Source organism: Heteronotia binoei, chromosome 21, assembly GCF_032191835.1.
Source record: "Heteronotia binoei isolate CCM8104 ecotype False Entrance Well chromosome 21, APGP_CSIRO_Hbin_v1, whole genome shotgun sequence".
In the NCBI taxonomy this organism is placed as follows: Eukaryota; Metazoa; Chordata; class Lepidosauria; order Squamata; family Gekkonidae; genus Heteronotia; species Heteronotia binoei.
Window position 1 is genome coordinate 80,940,620 of NC_083243.1, and position 14,850 is coordinate 80,955,469.

Genomic DNA, 14,850 nt, shown 5'->3' on the forward strand with positions numbered 1-14,850 from the left:
AGAGATTTACTGCTTCGGACTTTTGACTACTACCACTGATGGACCTCTCCTCCATGAAACTGCCTAATCTCCTTTTAAAACCATCTGTGTTTTTGGCCATCACTATGTCCACTGACAGGGAATTCCACAACTTAATTACTCATTGAGTAAAGAAGTATTTCCTTTTGTCTGTTCTGTTCCTATTGCCCATCAGTTTCATTGGGTGCACCTAAGTTCTAGTATTATGGTAGAGGTTGAGGGGCGATGCCTATTTCATAGAAGATGCTAGGTGCCAGCTCCTATCCAGTCAGCATAACAGACACACATTTCTGTTCTTTATTTGTTTATGTTCCCACTCTACACTCTGCTCACATAATGGTTTTCTGCTGTGTACATATCCTGTTTAGAGTGGCTTCAGAGAGTGAGCCATGTTGGTCTGCCGTAGAACAGTTAGATTTGAGTCCAGTCACACCTTAAGAGACCAACAAGAGTTTCAGGGTACATAAGCTTTCCAGAGTCTGACAAAGGGAGCTCTGACTTTTGAAAGTTTATCTGAAAACCTTGTTGGTCTTGAAGGTGCCACTGGACTCAAATCTAACTGTTTATAGTGGAAAGAGTTGCCTCCTGGCAGGTTAGCTGTAGTTAAACTTTTTGTTGTATGGAATGTTTAAAATTGTTTCTGTAACTCACTATAGGAACCTTTATTTCTAATACTCGCTCCTTAACCAAGAAAATCAAAGGAGCCATCTAAAACTATACCCAAATACCATCATTTTCAGCATGTGTTATTTGAAATGTGCCTTTAATACCACATCAATGTTTAACCCTTGTTTTTGGATTCCTTATGAAGTGCACATGAAATTCCAGGTTAAAAATTATCCTGCTTAAGCTGTGTTCACAAATACCGTCCATCCAAAACATCCTATCCCATGCTGAATGCATGAGAAAGTACTCCGGGGTCAATAGTTATTCTACTCTTTCTCTTCACCATTTGCAAACATACCAAGCTTCAAATGGTTTGTGCTTTAGGATTTTTAAGGCTTGTTCCACTGTAACTTTGTGCTACTGAACAATTTCTAAAGCATGCTCTGAGAGCAATATTCTTACAGAACTCATTCTTGTGCTGCCTCTCAATAAAATGTCGCAACAATGGCATCTAATAGAACAATAAACAACAGTATGATTTTAACCAGATTTGAGCCATTAATTTAGCCCAAAGCTTTAATTAACTCCTTTAAGGAAATTAAGACATCTGGAGTGGGCACAGTAACATGCCAAACTTAAGTTTGGATCCCACATGGCATTTTTGTGAGTGGGAGGATTTCTTCCCTTGTAATATGACTCCCCCCCCCATGCTGTTCTGGGGAGGGGGGAGAGGCTTCCCTTGTTTTCCCAGGAACAGTGTTTCAGGAGGCATTTTAAGCTATCACAGAAAGGAAGAAGTGAGAAAGCTGTGGTTCTGGTTGCCAACCTGGTTTAGGAAATGTCTAGAGATTTGGAATAGTGCCTGAGGAGGACCTTATAGGGGATGGGGGCTCAGCGTGGATGTGATGCCACACAGAGTCTGCCCTCTGAGCTTCTATTTCCTCCAGGGGAACTGATCTCTGTAGTCAGGAAATCAGCTGTACTTCTAGAACTCCAGGCCCCAACTAGAGGTTGGTAACACTGTTATGCCTTGCAAGTGGAAATTTGCAGAAGAACATAAGAGAAGCCATGTTAGATCAGGCCAATGGCCCATCCAGTCCAACACTCTGTGTCACACAGTGGCCAAAAAAAATATATATATATATATACACACACACACACACACACACACAAGAACATAAGAGAAGCCATGTTAGATCAGGCCAATGGCCCATCCAGTCCAACACTCTGTATCACACAGTGGCAAAAATTTTTTATATATACACACACTATGGCTAATAGCCACTGATGGACCTCTGCTCCATATTTTTATCTAAACCCCTCTTGAAGGTGGCTATGCTTGTGGCCGCCACCACCTCCTGTGGCAGTGAATTCCACATGTTAATCACCCTTTGGGTGAAGAAGTACTTTCTTTTATCCGTTTTAACCTGTCTGCTCAGCAATTTCATCGAATGCCCGCGAGTTCTTATATTGTGAGAAAGGAAGAAAAGTACTTCTTTCTCTACTTTCTCCATCCCATGCATTATCTTGTAAACCTCTATCATGTCACCCCGCAGTCGACGTTTCTCCAAGCTAAAGAGCCCCAAGCGTTTCAACCTTTCTTCATAGGGAAAGTGTTCCAGCCCTTTAATCATTCTAGTTGCCCTTTTCTGGACTTTCTCCAATGCTATAGTATCCTTTTTGAGGTGTGGCGACCAGAACTGCACACATTACTCCAAATGAGACCGCACCATCGATTTATACAGGGGCATTATGATACTTCACTGTCAGAAGAACTTCACTGGATTCAAACTTTATTCTTGGTCTCGGCCATGAGAGCAACTTAGTGACTTGTCAACAGAGCAAGGCAGAGTGGTTATAGCTGGGCACAGGGATCTGCAAGAGCTGCCATAGCCACAAAGCTGCAAAATATTGTGCAATAGGACTTCACAGTGAGAATTTTCTCACAGCCAATTTATATCTATTTGGGATATACCGAAGTTATATCCATTTGGGGTCTCTTGGCCCTCTTAACTTAAATATAAAGCATAAACTCTTTTTTAGGCTTTCACTTGAAAAGACAGGGACTGAGGATGCCAATAGTAGCCTGAAATAAAAAATGATGATGCTAATTTGCTGGACTATCTGACAGGCTAGGGACCTGATGTACACAAGCAGTAGAATTTATTTGTTTAGAAAATGTATATGCTGCATCTCCAGAGACCTACTTGAGGTGGCTAAAAGTGAATCAACAGATGTAAAAATACCACTCAGCCAGCTAATAATAATATTCAGAAAACAGTCCTCAGACAGAAACATTTATGGCCAGAAGACATGAAAAAGAAAGACACTTTTAAACTTGAAAGAGTCACAACAAAGGCGGAGCTCGGAATCTGTGAATCTGTATATATTTCATCAGCTCTTTTGCACCAGTCATTAAAACACACACACATAACTGAAACAAGTTAGGATTGTGCCCTGCAGTCAACAGAGCAGAAAGCCTCATTTACTAACTGGACGTGCCATTTCACAGCCTTATTTCTCATGCAATGGACATCTCATGCAAAGGATGTATGGTAAGATAAACAAGATATTTTGACTCTTCCCCCCAGTATTAGATGTGGGTCTCATTGCTCCAGGAATACTGTCATCTTGGAGTCTTTATAAAGAATTATATACCCAGATAGGTCTGTGGGATTGCCCCAACAGGTAGCAATTTGTGGACTTGTGTATGTTGTAGGTTGCTTTATTGGTATCCTAGTGGTCTCATCTATAAATGGGCACCACACAACCTGTTTTATGGTGTAGCTGGCTAGTTATTCTGGTCTGTTAGCCTGATAAATTGATAAATGCTCAGACTGCGACCAAAGGAAAAAGTCATATAGTCAGAAATGGAGAAAGGGGCTATATCAATTATTTATTTTCATTTTGAAAAATTGTATGCTGCCTCTCCTGGAATCTGCTTGAGGCAGCTCAGTTCATCTATCTATTAGGAAGCTATTACTTGATTAAGACACTAACTCGTGCTTTGAATATATGACCCTTTGGAATTTTTTGTGTTACACTGTCACAGCCAAATATTGTTGCAAACCCTGCTTAGCTTCTGAGATCTGACAAGATAGGGCTTGCCTGGGTTATCCATGTCAGGACTTGTACACCTAAAAATCTTAAATGTGAAAGTGAGAAGTACATATTTGGAAACACATGTATCAGAAAGATTCCATGTAAGAAAGAGATTACCAGTGGCAGTACTGTATTGAGTGTGTGGCAAATCCAGGTTTGCTGCTATGGGATGGGAGAAACGGCTCACAGCCTCGTAGTTAATGGTGGATGTCTAATAGGTGCTTTCTCAGTGGCCATCGATATCCTGTCAGACTGGTCTTCATTTTAAAAATCCATTGCAGAAGGTACCTGAAGCCATTGCCCGTTTATAGAGTAGATTAGATGCTGTGAGAAGAGAAATTTGACTTTGGAGCCTGCAGGAAAGCTTATTGTCTGGCATGTTGTCAGGCTTGTTGGCATCTTGGAGTGCTGTACTCAGGGGCAGATTAGCCACTAAAATCTCCCAGTGGACCTTTGCTTTTGAAAGCCGATGGAGGGGGAAGCCTTGTTTTTTTCATGTCTCCATCCTTCAGATTGCAGTATTGGAAGGTTTGTAAATGTGAGTTTTGCTAAGCAAGGATTTACTGATGTCAGTTAATTTTCTTCTTGATTATAAAGGCTGGATTATCTCAAAACCCACTATTACACAGAAAATCACAACTACGGCAATCAGATTTTACTGTGTGAAATGGCAAAACCCACTTACAAACAGTCGCTGAAATGGATTGAAATTGCATTATTTAGCATGTGTGAAAGCACCCCTAGAGAGCCAGTGTGGTATAGTGGTTAGAGAAGGGGTCCTCAATGTGGTGCCTGTGGGCATCATGGTGCCCACTGGCAGTTTTCCTGGTGCCTGCCAAGTGTATTTTTAGGAAGTGGGCAGGGTTGGGGGACTTTTGTTCAGCAAGGCTTCTGGGTGATTACTGGAGATTTGATTTGCTGTGGACATTTTCTAAAAATGTTGTTTTGGCAGCAGCTGCCACAACAACATAAGGATCTGTACTGTGTTACTGAAAAAGCTGTGATAATCTTTTTGTGCCTGGCTCTGCCTCCTGTGGCAGCCATTTTGTGGATGCACCCACCTTGTGGTATCAGAATTCTAAATGCGCCTGCAGGCTCAAAGGGGTTGGGGAACCCCTTGCTTAGAGTGTTAAACTAGGATCTGGAGAACCAGGTTCAAATCCCTACTCTTCCATGAAGGCTTGCTGAATGACTTTGGGCCAGTTATATGTTCTCAGTCTAACCTACCTCACAAGGTTGTTGTGAGGATAAAGTGGAGGAGAGAATTATGTAAACCACCTTGGGTCTGCATTGGGGGAAAAATGGGATATAATGAAGTAAATAGCTGAAAAACTTATGACAGGATTCACACAAAGCTTTTTCTGCTTCCAACTCCTCTCTTTGCTCTTCTGTTACTTTATCCTCATTTTGGTTGAATTAATGTATTTATTTATAGTTATTCATTTACCTCATTTACATCCTGCCAATCACCCCAAATGGGTACCCAAAGTGGCTTCCATCATTTTCCTCTCTCACATTTTACTTTCACAACACTCCTGTGAGGTAGGTTATGGCTGAGACTGTGTGGCTGACTGAATGTCAGGCAACAAGCTTCCATGGCAGAGTGGAGATTCAAACCTGGATGACCCATATCCTAGTCCAACACCTTAGCCACTACACCACCCTGGCAACCCCCTTCTAGTCCCTGCTGCCACTGGGCCTCTTACAGTTCTGTGCCCTTTGAACTACCAGTCTGGTGACTTTTTAGAGGCTTAGCCTCTGCCCCTTGACTTGGAGCCACTATGGAACATTTTCCCCAATCCCCACTTGATTGTACTGATGCTACTTTGAGATTAACATTGCCTGTTTGTTATCCTAATTTGTCTAATTAATTGATTGTCGTTTTTATGGGCTAGGGCTGCCAAGCTCCCACTGGGGCGGGGGATCCCCCACCGAGAGGGCCCCAACCCAATGGCAGGGAGCAGGCTGCTGGCATCATTGAATCACTTCTGGGTGATGTCATCATGCCACATGAGATTTGTGCATGTGAAGAACAAGTCCCCCCCCCCCCCCCCGCGCAGTGGCAGAGGGATTTGGCAACCCTATTACAGGCACATATTTAGCTGGTCGTCTGTGAACTGCACTTGCTGCCAATAGAGTTCTGAGTCAGGTTCAAGGTCTGGGTTCTAACCTTTAAAGCCCTGAATGGCCAGGGACCAACATACCTGTGGGACTGCTTTTCCCCATATGTCTCACAAAAGTCCTTAAGATCAGCTAAACAAGATTGGCTGGTGGTCCCCGACCCCAAAGAGGTCCATTTGGCCTCTACAAGGGCCAGGGCCTTTTTGGCTCTGGCCCTGAACTGCTGGAATGAGCTCCCCACAGAGATTAGGGTCCTGTGGGACTTGCTAGAGTTCCACAGGACCTGTAAAATGGAGCTATTCCACCAGGCTTTTAGCTTTTATCTAAGGACATGGACATTGATAGATTGGCCCCTCCTGCCATTATTAGCTCAGACCTCTTTTACCTGCTCATGAATGATTGAGTTGAATTGAACTAGATCTTAAATATTGATGAGCAGACAAAAGAAGTTATCGCCATCTCGTTGTTCTATATTGCTACGTACATTGTTTATATTGAGGAATTTTATTTTTATATTCTGTTTGTACTGGTATATTGTATTTTATTTTTGTTGTGAACTGCCCTGAGCCTGCCTTGGTGGGATGGGTGGGATAGAAATCCCATAAATAAAATAAAATAAAAATAAATAAATAAATAAACTGTTGGAAAATTAGCCAGTGATAGGTGGGTAACACAGGAATATCACCCTTTGTATACAGGAGTCCTTCCTGAAGAACTCTTAAATAAACCAGGCACATGTTCAACCGATAGTGTTTTAAAATTGAAAATATAATAAATATATATAGGGTTGCTGGGTCTGACTCAGGAAGTATCTGGGGAGTTTGGGGGTGGAGCCAGGAGACTTGGGGGTGGAGCTAGGAGCAAGGTTGTGACAAGCACGATTGAACTCCAAAGGGAGTTCTGGCCATCACATTTAAAGGGACTACATTCCTTTTGAATGCCTTCCCTCCAATGGAAATAATGGAGGACAGGGGCACCTTGTTTTGGGGCTCATAGAATTATACCCCTGGTCCAATCTTTTTGAAACTATGGGGACTTTTTTGAGGAGAGGTACCAGATGCTATGCTGAAAATTTGGTGCATCTACCTCAGAAAACAGCCCCCCAGAGCCCCAGATATCCACAGATCAATTCTCCATTATATCCTATGGGGTTCAGTCTCTATAGGGAATAATGGAGTGCCCAGTGGACATTCAACCCTTCCCCCCGCTTTCTGATAACCCTGAAGTGCGGGGAGGGCCTATGAGCCCAACTGGGGATTGGTAACCCTATTAAAAGGACAAAAGCATATACACGCAATACAGACTATGAATGCACAAACAAGAGCTAACCAAGGAAATAAAGGTTGTAGCAGGGAAATAGTGGTTTGGGGGATATGCAATATTGATCACTGCAGATGGTGACTGTAGCCATGAAATTAAAAGATGTTTGCTGCTTGGGAGGACGGCTGTGGTGAACCTAGGCAGTATAATAAAAAGTAGAGACATCACTCTGCCAACAAAAGTCCGTGTAGTCAAAGCGATGCTATTCCCAGTAGTAATGTATGGCTGTGAGAGTTGGACCATAAGGAAGGCTGAGCGCAGAAGAATAGATGCTTTTGAGCTGTGATGCTGGAGAAGAATCTTGAGAGTCCCTTGGACTGCAAGAAGATCAAATCAGTCAGTCCTAAGGGAAATCAACCCTGACTGTTCCCTGGAAGGTCAGATGCTGAAGCTGAAACTCAAATACTTTGGCCACCAAATGAGAAGGGAGCACTCACTGGAGAAGACCCTGATGCTGCGAAAGACAGAAGGCAAGAGAAGAAGGGGACGGCAAAAGATGAGATGGCTGGACAGCGTTACTGATGTAACTAACATGAATTTGAGGATGGTAGAAGACAGGAGGGCCTGGCGTGACTTTGTCTATGGGGTCGCAGAGAGTTGGACTCGACTGTGTGACTGAACAACAAACCAGGCTTGAAGAGTTAAGCCTGCGGAAGAGAGAAGTGACCAGGGTTAGAAACTTGACCAAATGATTAATGGTTTCCCCAGAGGGAGATAAAAGTGTTGAATGGATCTTGATAGCTCTCCTGGAGTTAGGATGTGGCAGTTGATGTGTACTGATGACCCAAAATGCAGAAAGTGTGACAATACCAGGTGTTATGGATATGCTAACCAGGGCCAGCCCTAGACCTTTTGGCACCCTAGGCAAGGCTGACTACTTGCATGCATGCACACGTGCACCTGCGCACACACACAACTATTCTCTGGGGTTGCTGAGGCCAGATCTCTCCATTCTGTCCTGTGGGTCCATAGAAAGGGTTTAAACCCCAGAGAAAGGGTTTAAAGTGTTGCACTGGAGTGGTGGCCCAATACCTCCATTCTATCCTATGGGCCCATAGGATAGGATGGAAGGAACAGGCCACTGCAGCAGTTCTAACAGAGGGGTGTAGGTGCCAAGAGTCGAAGGCAGTACCAGGGATGAAAGCAGTACTGTCAAAGTAGGGTGTTGTTTTCCCAAGAAATCCATTGTTATAAAATATGCATTGTCTTTAGGTGGGAGAGATTTGTTTGCAATTCAGTTCCTGTGTTCATTTCTAGATAGTTTTTCCCTGGCTGATTTTCTACTTGGGATTCCTCATGGGGTCATTTTTAGACCAGGCAGTGTGTTAGATTTAATATCTATCTGGAATGATTTTATATGGCGGGTGTCTGGGCTTGCTTTCTCTCTGGGTGCCAACTATCCACCTTTAGGGGAGAGCTGACTGCTAACATGTTCATGTGCCTGCTTGTTTCCTATCTGCTCCAAAAGGAACACATATTTCTAAAGGTCTCATGATATACAAGCATCTGGAATCTGAGCACTTCTGGGTCCCAGGTGGATTAAAACAAAAACTTTCCTGCTATCTAAAAATTACGAGTATGCTTGAATCTAAAAAATATGATAGCTAAAGGGAATGGTATGCAATGAAATTACAAGATGGTAAAACAGAGGTGACAGCAACCTTAGGCAGAGAACACTTCTAGTGGAATTAGTTCAGCATGTAATGAATTGTGAGTCACAGTGCAGTCCTAAAATGAGTTACACCCTTCTAATCTAAGCCATTTGACTTCCATGGATTTAAAAGGGTGAAACCCTGTTTAGGATTATACTGTTATTCTTGGAGGTAATAGGAAAATCATAGCTATACTGGGAAATCTATAAACATGAAGTTTCAAGGCCAATTTAAGGGAATTTTAGTTGATCCTATTCCCCCCCCTGTAAATATTAAGGGAACAAAATTTATTTTTATTAATTAAAATGTTTGTAATGGCTTTGATTCAAGGCAGCTAATATAGTATGAATAGGAATGCTATTTTTTTTTTAAAAAAAAAAACACCCATGGGAATAAATAATCCAATATCTTTAACAAATCTGTGGTATTTTGCTTTGGATGTGTTTGGAGTAATAGCAGTTATTACTCATGTGTGTTTGTTTTCTCTCCAGATTGAAAACTTTCCCTGCTATTTGTTTTCGGTAAAGGTTATCCAAGCTCAGAATATACCTGCAAAAGACCTATGTAAGTGGACACATTTTTCATCTAACATTTCCCTTTGAAGAGTTTAGGCAGTCAAATGGCCTTTTACAAGAACATATATAGTTCTACAATTTTGATTTGTGTCCCCTTTACCAGCTTTCTTTTCTGAAAATCCTAAGAACAGAAGATTAAGGAATACATATTCCCCACCTCTTCGCTATCTCAGCTGGAGAGAAATCCCAGAAGGAATAATGGACATACAGTGCTGTCTTAAGCAGACAGTCCATTGAATTCAGTAGGCTTAGAAGCTTATATCTCTGCTTAGGATGGCAATGTGAGGCTTGATTGATGCCAGGTAATGCAAAAGCACTCTTCCAGCTGTGTTGCTGCTTTACCCACTGTAATAGAGCTGTCACCTTCCATGTGGGACCTGGAGATCTCCCAGGGTTGCTAGTTCCAGGTTGGGAAATACCTGAAGATTTTGGTGGTGGGCAGGGTTTTGGGAGGGGAGGGACTTAGATGGGGTATAATATCATAGAGTCCACCTTCCAATGCAGCTATTTTCTCCTAGTGAACTGAAGTTGTAATAGTGGGAGATCTAGAGCCATTACCAAAATTGTCAGATTGGCACTGCCCATTATACCACATCAGGATTCAGCCGTCTCATTCTGCTGCATGTTGAGATCAAGAAAGGCTAATCATTAAAAACTGTGCACTGATTATTTATTATTATTGTTGTTGTTGTTTCTCTCTAGTGAGTGGCTCTGACTGTTATGTGAGCCTTTGGCTACCATCTTCTTCAAATATGCTATTCGTGACTAAAGCAATCCCAAATACCAGCAACCCTGTTTGGAATGAAAGCTTCGATTTCTTGATCCAACCCGAGATCAAAGTAGGCTACTTTTGAAAGTCTCTTTCCTCTTTAGGCTGATGATGTTCCTACACAAAAGAGCTCTAATGAGCTTTTCTTCTTAGTTATGGTTTTTGTGAACAGGGAATGGCTTCAGGATTTGTAATATGGGGTAGAAGGGAAAAGCAGAAGAAGAAGCACCAGCATCTGGGGTTGCCTGAGGCATCATACTCAGATTGTAGGATCAGCATTTTTTAAAAGAGAGCATTATGAAGATTTGATTTTAGGTGTAAGGAGAATCCATTATGCATTTTGGGACTGGTATGTTCTGTAATAACAGGTCATTTCTTAAAGTAAAAGTCTGTTATATTAACTTCTAGGCAGTTCTGTAGGGGGTTGGATCACTGCAGCTGCTGTTGTAAAAGGTGGGGTTGTGAGCAGCTCATAAAAGGTGGCCTGGAGATAAGTTATCTGAGGTAGTGCCAACACCTCTGGCTGGGAGGCAGCACAAGGCATGTACAGTAACCCTTAGCATTTACATGTATGTATGCTACATAGCACATCCAATGTTTGAAATGCTTCACATATATGATTTACCTATGAAGTAAGCCATTCCCCCCCCATAAGGGAAGGGGCTGTGGAAATGCCAGCTTCTGTAAAGTCATCATGAGTTTGAGACTGATGAAGACATGCCTGTTCAGAGTTTAGACTTACATGTAGGTGAGAGCAGGCAGGGGTTTTTTTTAGCAGGAACGTACAGGAATTCCGGCTGGCTTAGCACCAGGAGGTGTGGCCTAATATGCAAATGAGCACATGCTGGGCTTTTTCTACAAAAACCCTGTGTGAAAGAATGGTGATTTCATGGGGGTGTGGCCTAATATGTAAATGCGTTCATGCTGGACTTTTTCCTACAGAAAATGCCCTGAGAGCAGGGATAATGGGACATTAGCCTTGAGCTGTGAACTGGGTTCAGGGGTTCAGGGCAATGGATCTAGGTCAGTGGCAGCTGTCAGAAAACATCTTTCTTTTAGGAATTGAGTTCATGTTCTCTCTTGCCTTTCTTCTTTGTGTTCAGAACATTCTAGAGCTGAAGCTCTATGATCAAGATGTGATCACCAAAGATGACCTCCTTTTCACTGTGGTATATGATATTGCAAAAATCAGACCAGGGGACACGGTTTATGAAAACTTCATTTTGAAATCTGAGGTGAGAGGCATGGGGATTGAAATGATGTGAAAGCTGCTTTATTATTTCTTTATTTCAGTTTTCCCCATTTCTTGGCTTAATTCTCTGGGTGACTTGCTATGTAGGATATAGAGAAACAACACATTATCTGCATCCTCTGCTTGACTGTCCTTGTTTACTTTTCTTTTGGGGATTTGAAAAACGATGAAAAAACATTTGTGGCATAAGTTGTGGGTAATTGTGTTTATCAGTGAGGGGGGAGAATCTAAAATACAGCTGGAAGGTAATAGTTTTCTTTTTTAATTGGGCTAACCAAAATATCACAGAACACTGATCACAATTCTTCAGGTTCCTAGAACTGTTAATCAAAATGTACATTAAGCACAAAAAGAGGAGTTGGGGTGGGAAGTCATCTTGGAAAAATGGATTGAGTCTGGAACACCTCCTTATCTCCATGTTAACAAAGGTACATGTTGTGGGGTTTTGGCCAACATGCCAGGAAACATTTTCTTCTCTTCCTCTCCCCTTTTTTGTGCTTAACATGCAGCTGTATGTGACATACAATTTATAATCAATATGGCTGTAATTAGTGTTTTTTCCTCTTAAATTTCATACTCATCTCATCATCCCCTCAACAAAACTCTGGGTAGATGGCCTTTTTCAACTTCATCCTTGCAGTACTTTTGAGCTGAGGCTGAAAGAGAAGTAGTGGTAACTGGCTGAAGGAGCTTCAACAGTCAAAACCTCACACCCCTAATCTTGTTGGTCTCTGAGGTGCTACTGAACTTGAATCTGTCTAAAAATGCACTTACTGGGCATCATTGCTAAGTAGGAATTTGAATCAAAACATCTTCAGTTCCAGCCTAACAACTCATACCAGTTCTCAAGCCTGCCTGAGAACACTTTTAATTGCTTTCAGGTAATATTTATCAAATAATCAACTCGGAAATTCTTTTTCTTCACTGAATAGTCTAATGTCTAGTTTACTTGTTCAGTCACCCCTATTAAATATTTACCAGTTCACTCACTCCTATTACATATTTACTAGTTCAGTCACCCCTATTAAATATTTTTGACAGTTTTTTGGAGTAATGAATCACTAGCTTAATCATTGGACAGGAAACTCAAATGCAATAGTACTCTTTTATAACCTATGCATGTGCTGGGTTTCTGTAGCTGTGCCTATAATGAAACTACATATCAGTTAGACTGCTGCAGTGTAAATGACAAAATATCATGTCACCTTAAAGACAAATGATTTTGAAGGGTTGCTTTTTTGTTCAATTTTGTATATTTACATGGAAGTGGATCTCCATTAAAGAGTGCAGCTCTCCTTTGCTTCTTCTTTTCCTGAGCAGTACTTTCCAGTCCTAAGGATGCTGATTCCTGCATAGAGTAATAGCCACATGGAACTAGGCTGCAGTGAGGAGGAGAAAGGGGTGAAATAGCTCCTTGCTTCCTTTCCCATTAGCAAAGTTCTTCCCCCCCCCCCCCCGACCTTTTCTGCAGCCCACAAGCCTATGGGTCCTGTGATCCCAGGAATCAGTTTCCCGGGGTCTGAAGTTATTTCTGGAAAAAGGGATAAACCAGGAAGAACTCACTTCAGCAGCACATACACTAAAATTGGAGTGATTCAGAGAAGATTAGCATGGCCCTGCACAAGGAAAAACAGAAAAGAACTGTGACTATTGACACCTTTTACTGACAGATCCCTGGATCCAATTCAATCTCTGTTTTCTGGGTCCAGTATGGTTTACCTTTCTGGTTTTTTTGTTGGAACAGAAACTGTGCATTTTTATAATTTTATTATTTCTTTCAATTTTATTCCTATGAAAGGAAGAAATGCATGGAATGTGTTCATTATAATCTACTCTGCATTCTATGCTGTTTTTCATGGGTGAAGCAGAAAGTTAAAAATGTGGACAACTGGATCAGCTTTTTAGCTGAAGAGATGTTTTTTTCTTTTGAAAATGAGTTTTTTTTTTCTCCCAAATTTCTGCACTTCTGAAAATCAGCCTCATTTGAACAGGAGTGGAAGAACTGCTTTACTATCTAAATCCCAGTCTCACTTCTCATAAAAAGTTGTTTATGAGATTAAACTGAAAGAAAGCCATTGAAGAAAACTAATTGAAGTGAGGGATGGATAAAATGAGACATTTTCTTTCACACCAATTTTGGTACTCAGTTTGGTTCTCAATTAAGTTGTGAGTTGCATAGGAACTTGTACTTGCTGTCTCTTTATGTCATGTAGTTATTTGTGTGGCAAGTTGACTTGGTGATCTGTTCCTTTGGATGTGAGTACTTTCCCTCTCTTTCCCCATGTCAATCGTTTGTGAAATGTGTGGGTGGTTTGGAGTGCTGACCCAGTAGTATTCCACCATGCTAATTATGGTGTGATGACTTAATAACTGAGTGCCTGTCAACGCTGGCAAAAAATTACAGAGAAGACTGTAGAACAGAGAAGACTTTAGACTTCTGTACAATAACTTGATTGCTAAGTGAAGTAACCACCACAATGGATGTGTGATTGCGGTGTGCAATCACACACCATGGATACAGGCAGCATGTGCAAGGAGAAACCAGGACTTTTAAAAAATCCATAGAAGTATGGCATCCCTCAAAATTTCAGTATGGGAAGTGCACTGACATGTCACCTGAGTCCTCAGAAATGAGTACTTGGGCTAAGTTACAGACACCAAGAAACAGGAGGAGGCATATAGGTCTTTCCATTGTCTTTTCTTTCAAATACACAAAGGGAAATAAACAAGGGAAGTCAATAAGTAGAGAGACTACCCGCTCAGATTTTGAGCAGGCCAAAGAGAATTTGAAAGGCCCTTTTCTTGCCCGTGGACATCAACAATAGGCTTGCCAATCCTCAGGCCCCAGCGGGGGTTTTCCCGCTTTCCCAGGCTCCTTCCCACTCCCAGTCAGCTGGCTGGCAAGGGGAGCCCCTCCCCCACAGCCACCATGTAACTTTCCACCTACGGAGGCTTCAGTCTCCAATTGGAAAGGCTTCCTCTTGGGATGGTATGTCTGTGTTACTTCGAAGAAGTTGGTAGCAACTCGTGAGTAGAGATGCCAATCCTTCACTTCAGAGTCGCCAGAAACAGGGGTGGGGAGGGAAATGTCTTCTGGGCACGTCATTATTCCTTTTGTGGAGATCGATTTTCATAGGATATAATGGGGAATTGATCTGGATGTATCAGGGGCTCGGGGGGGGGGCTATGTTTTGAGGTAGAGGCACCAAATTTTCAGTATAGCATCTAGTGCCTCTCCCCAAAATACTTGCCAAGTTTTAAAACGATTGGACCAGGGGGCCCAATTCTATGAGCCCCAAAAGAAGGTGCCCCTATACTTCATTATTTCCTATGGAAGGAAGGCATTTAAAAAGGTGTGCTGTCCCTTTAAATGTGATGGCCAGAACTCCCTTGGAGTTCAATTATGCTTCTCACACTCTTGCTCCTGGCTCCGCC

At 42.0% G+C, this 14,850-nt stretch overlaps 1 protein-coding gene and 1 non-coding gene across 2 annotated transcripts in view; both read left to right on the forward strand.

Annotated features, from left to right (window-relative positions):
* Positions 1–9,205: 9,205 nt before the first annotated feature.
* Positions 9,206–14,850, forward strand: part of LOC132589601 (cytosolic phospholipase A2 beta-like) — a 34,415-nt gene continuing 28,770 nt past the window's right edge. Inside the window, exons 1-3 of the mRNA XM_060262353.1 lie at positions 9,206–9,383; positions 10,097–10,233; positions 11,267–11,398. Of these exons, the coding sequence (XP_060118336.1) occupies positions 9,206–9,383; positions 10,097–10,233; positions 11,267–11,398 (447 nt within the window). The remainder of the gene's footprint in view (positions 9,384–10,096; positions 10,234–11,266; positions 11,399–14,850) is intronic.
* LOC132590339 (U6 spliceosomal RNA) lies at positions 12,971–13,078 on the forward strand. The gene has a single exon (XR_009556683.1). It is a non-coding gene; the product is annotated as a U6 spliceosomal RNA (small nuclear RNA).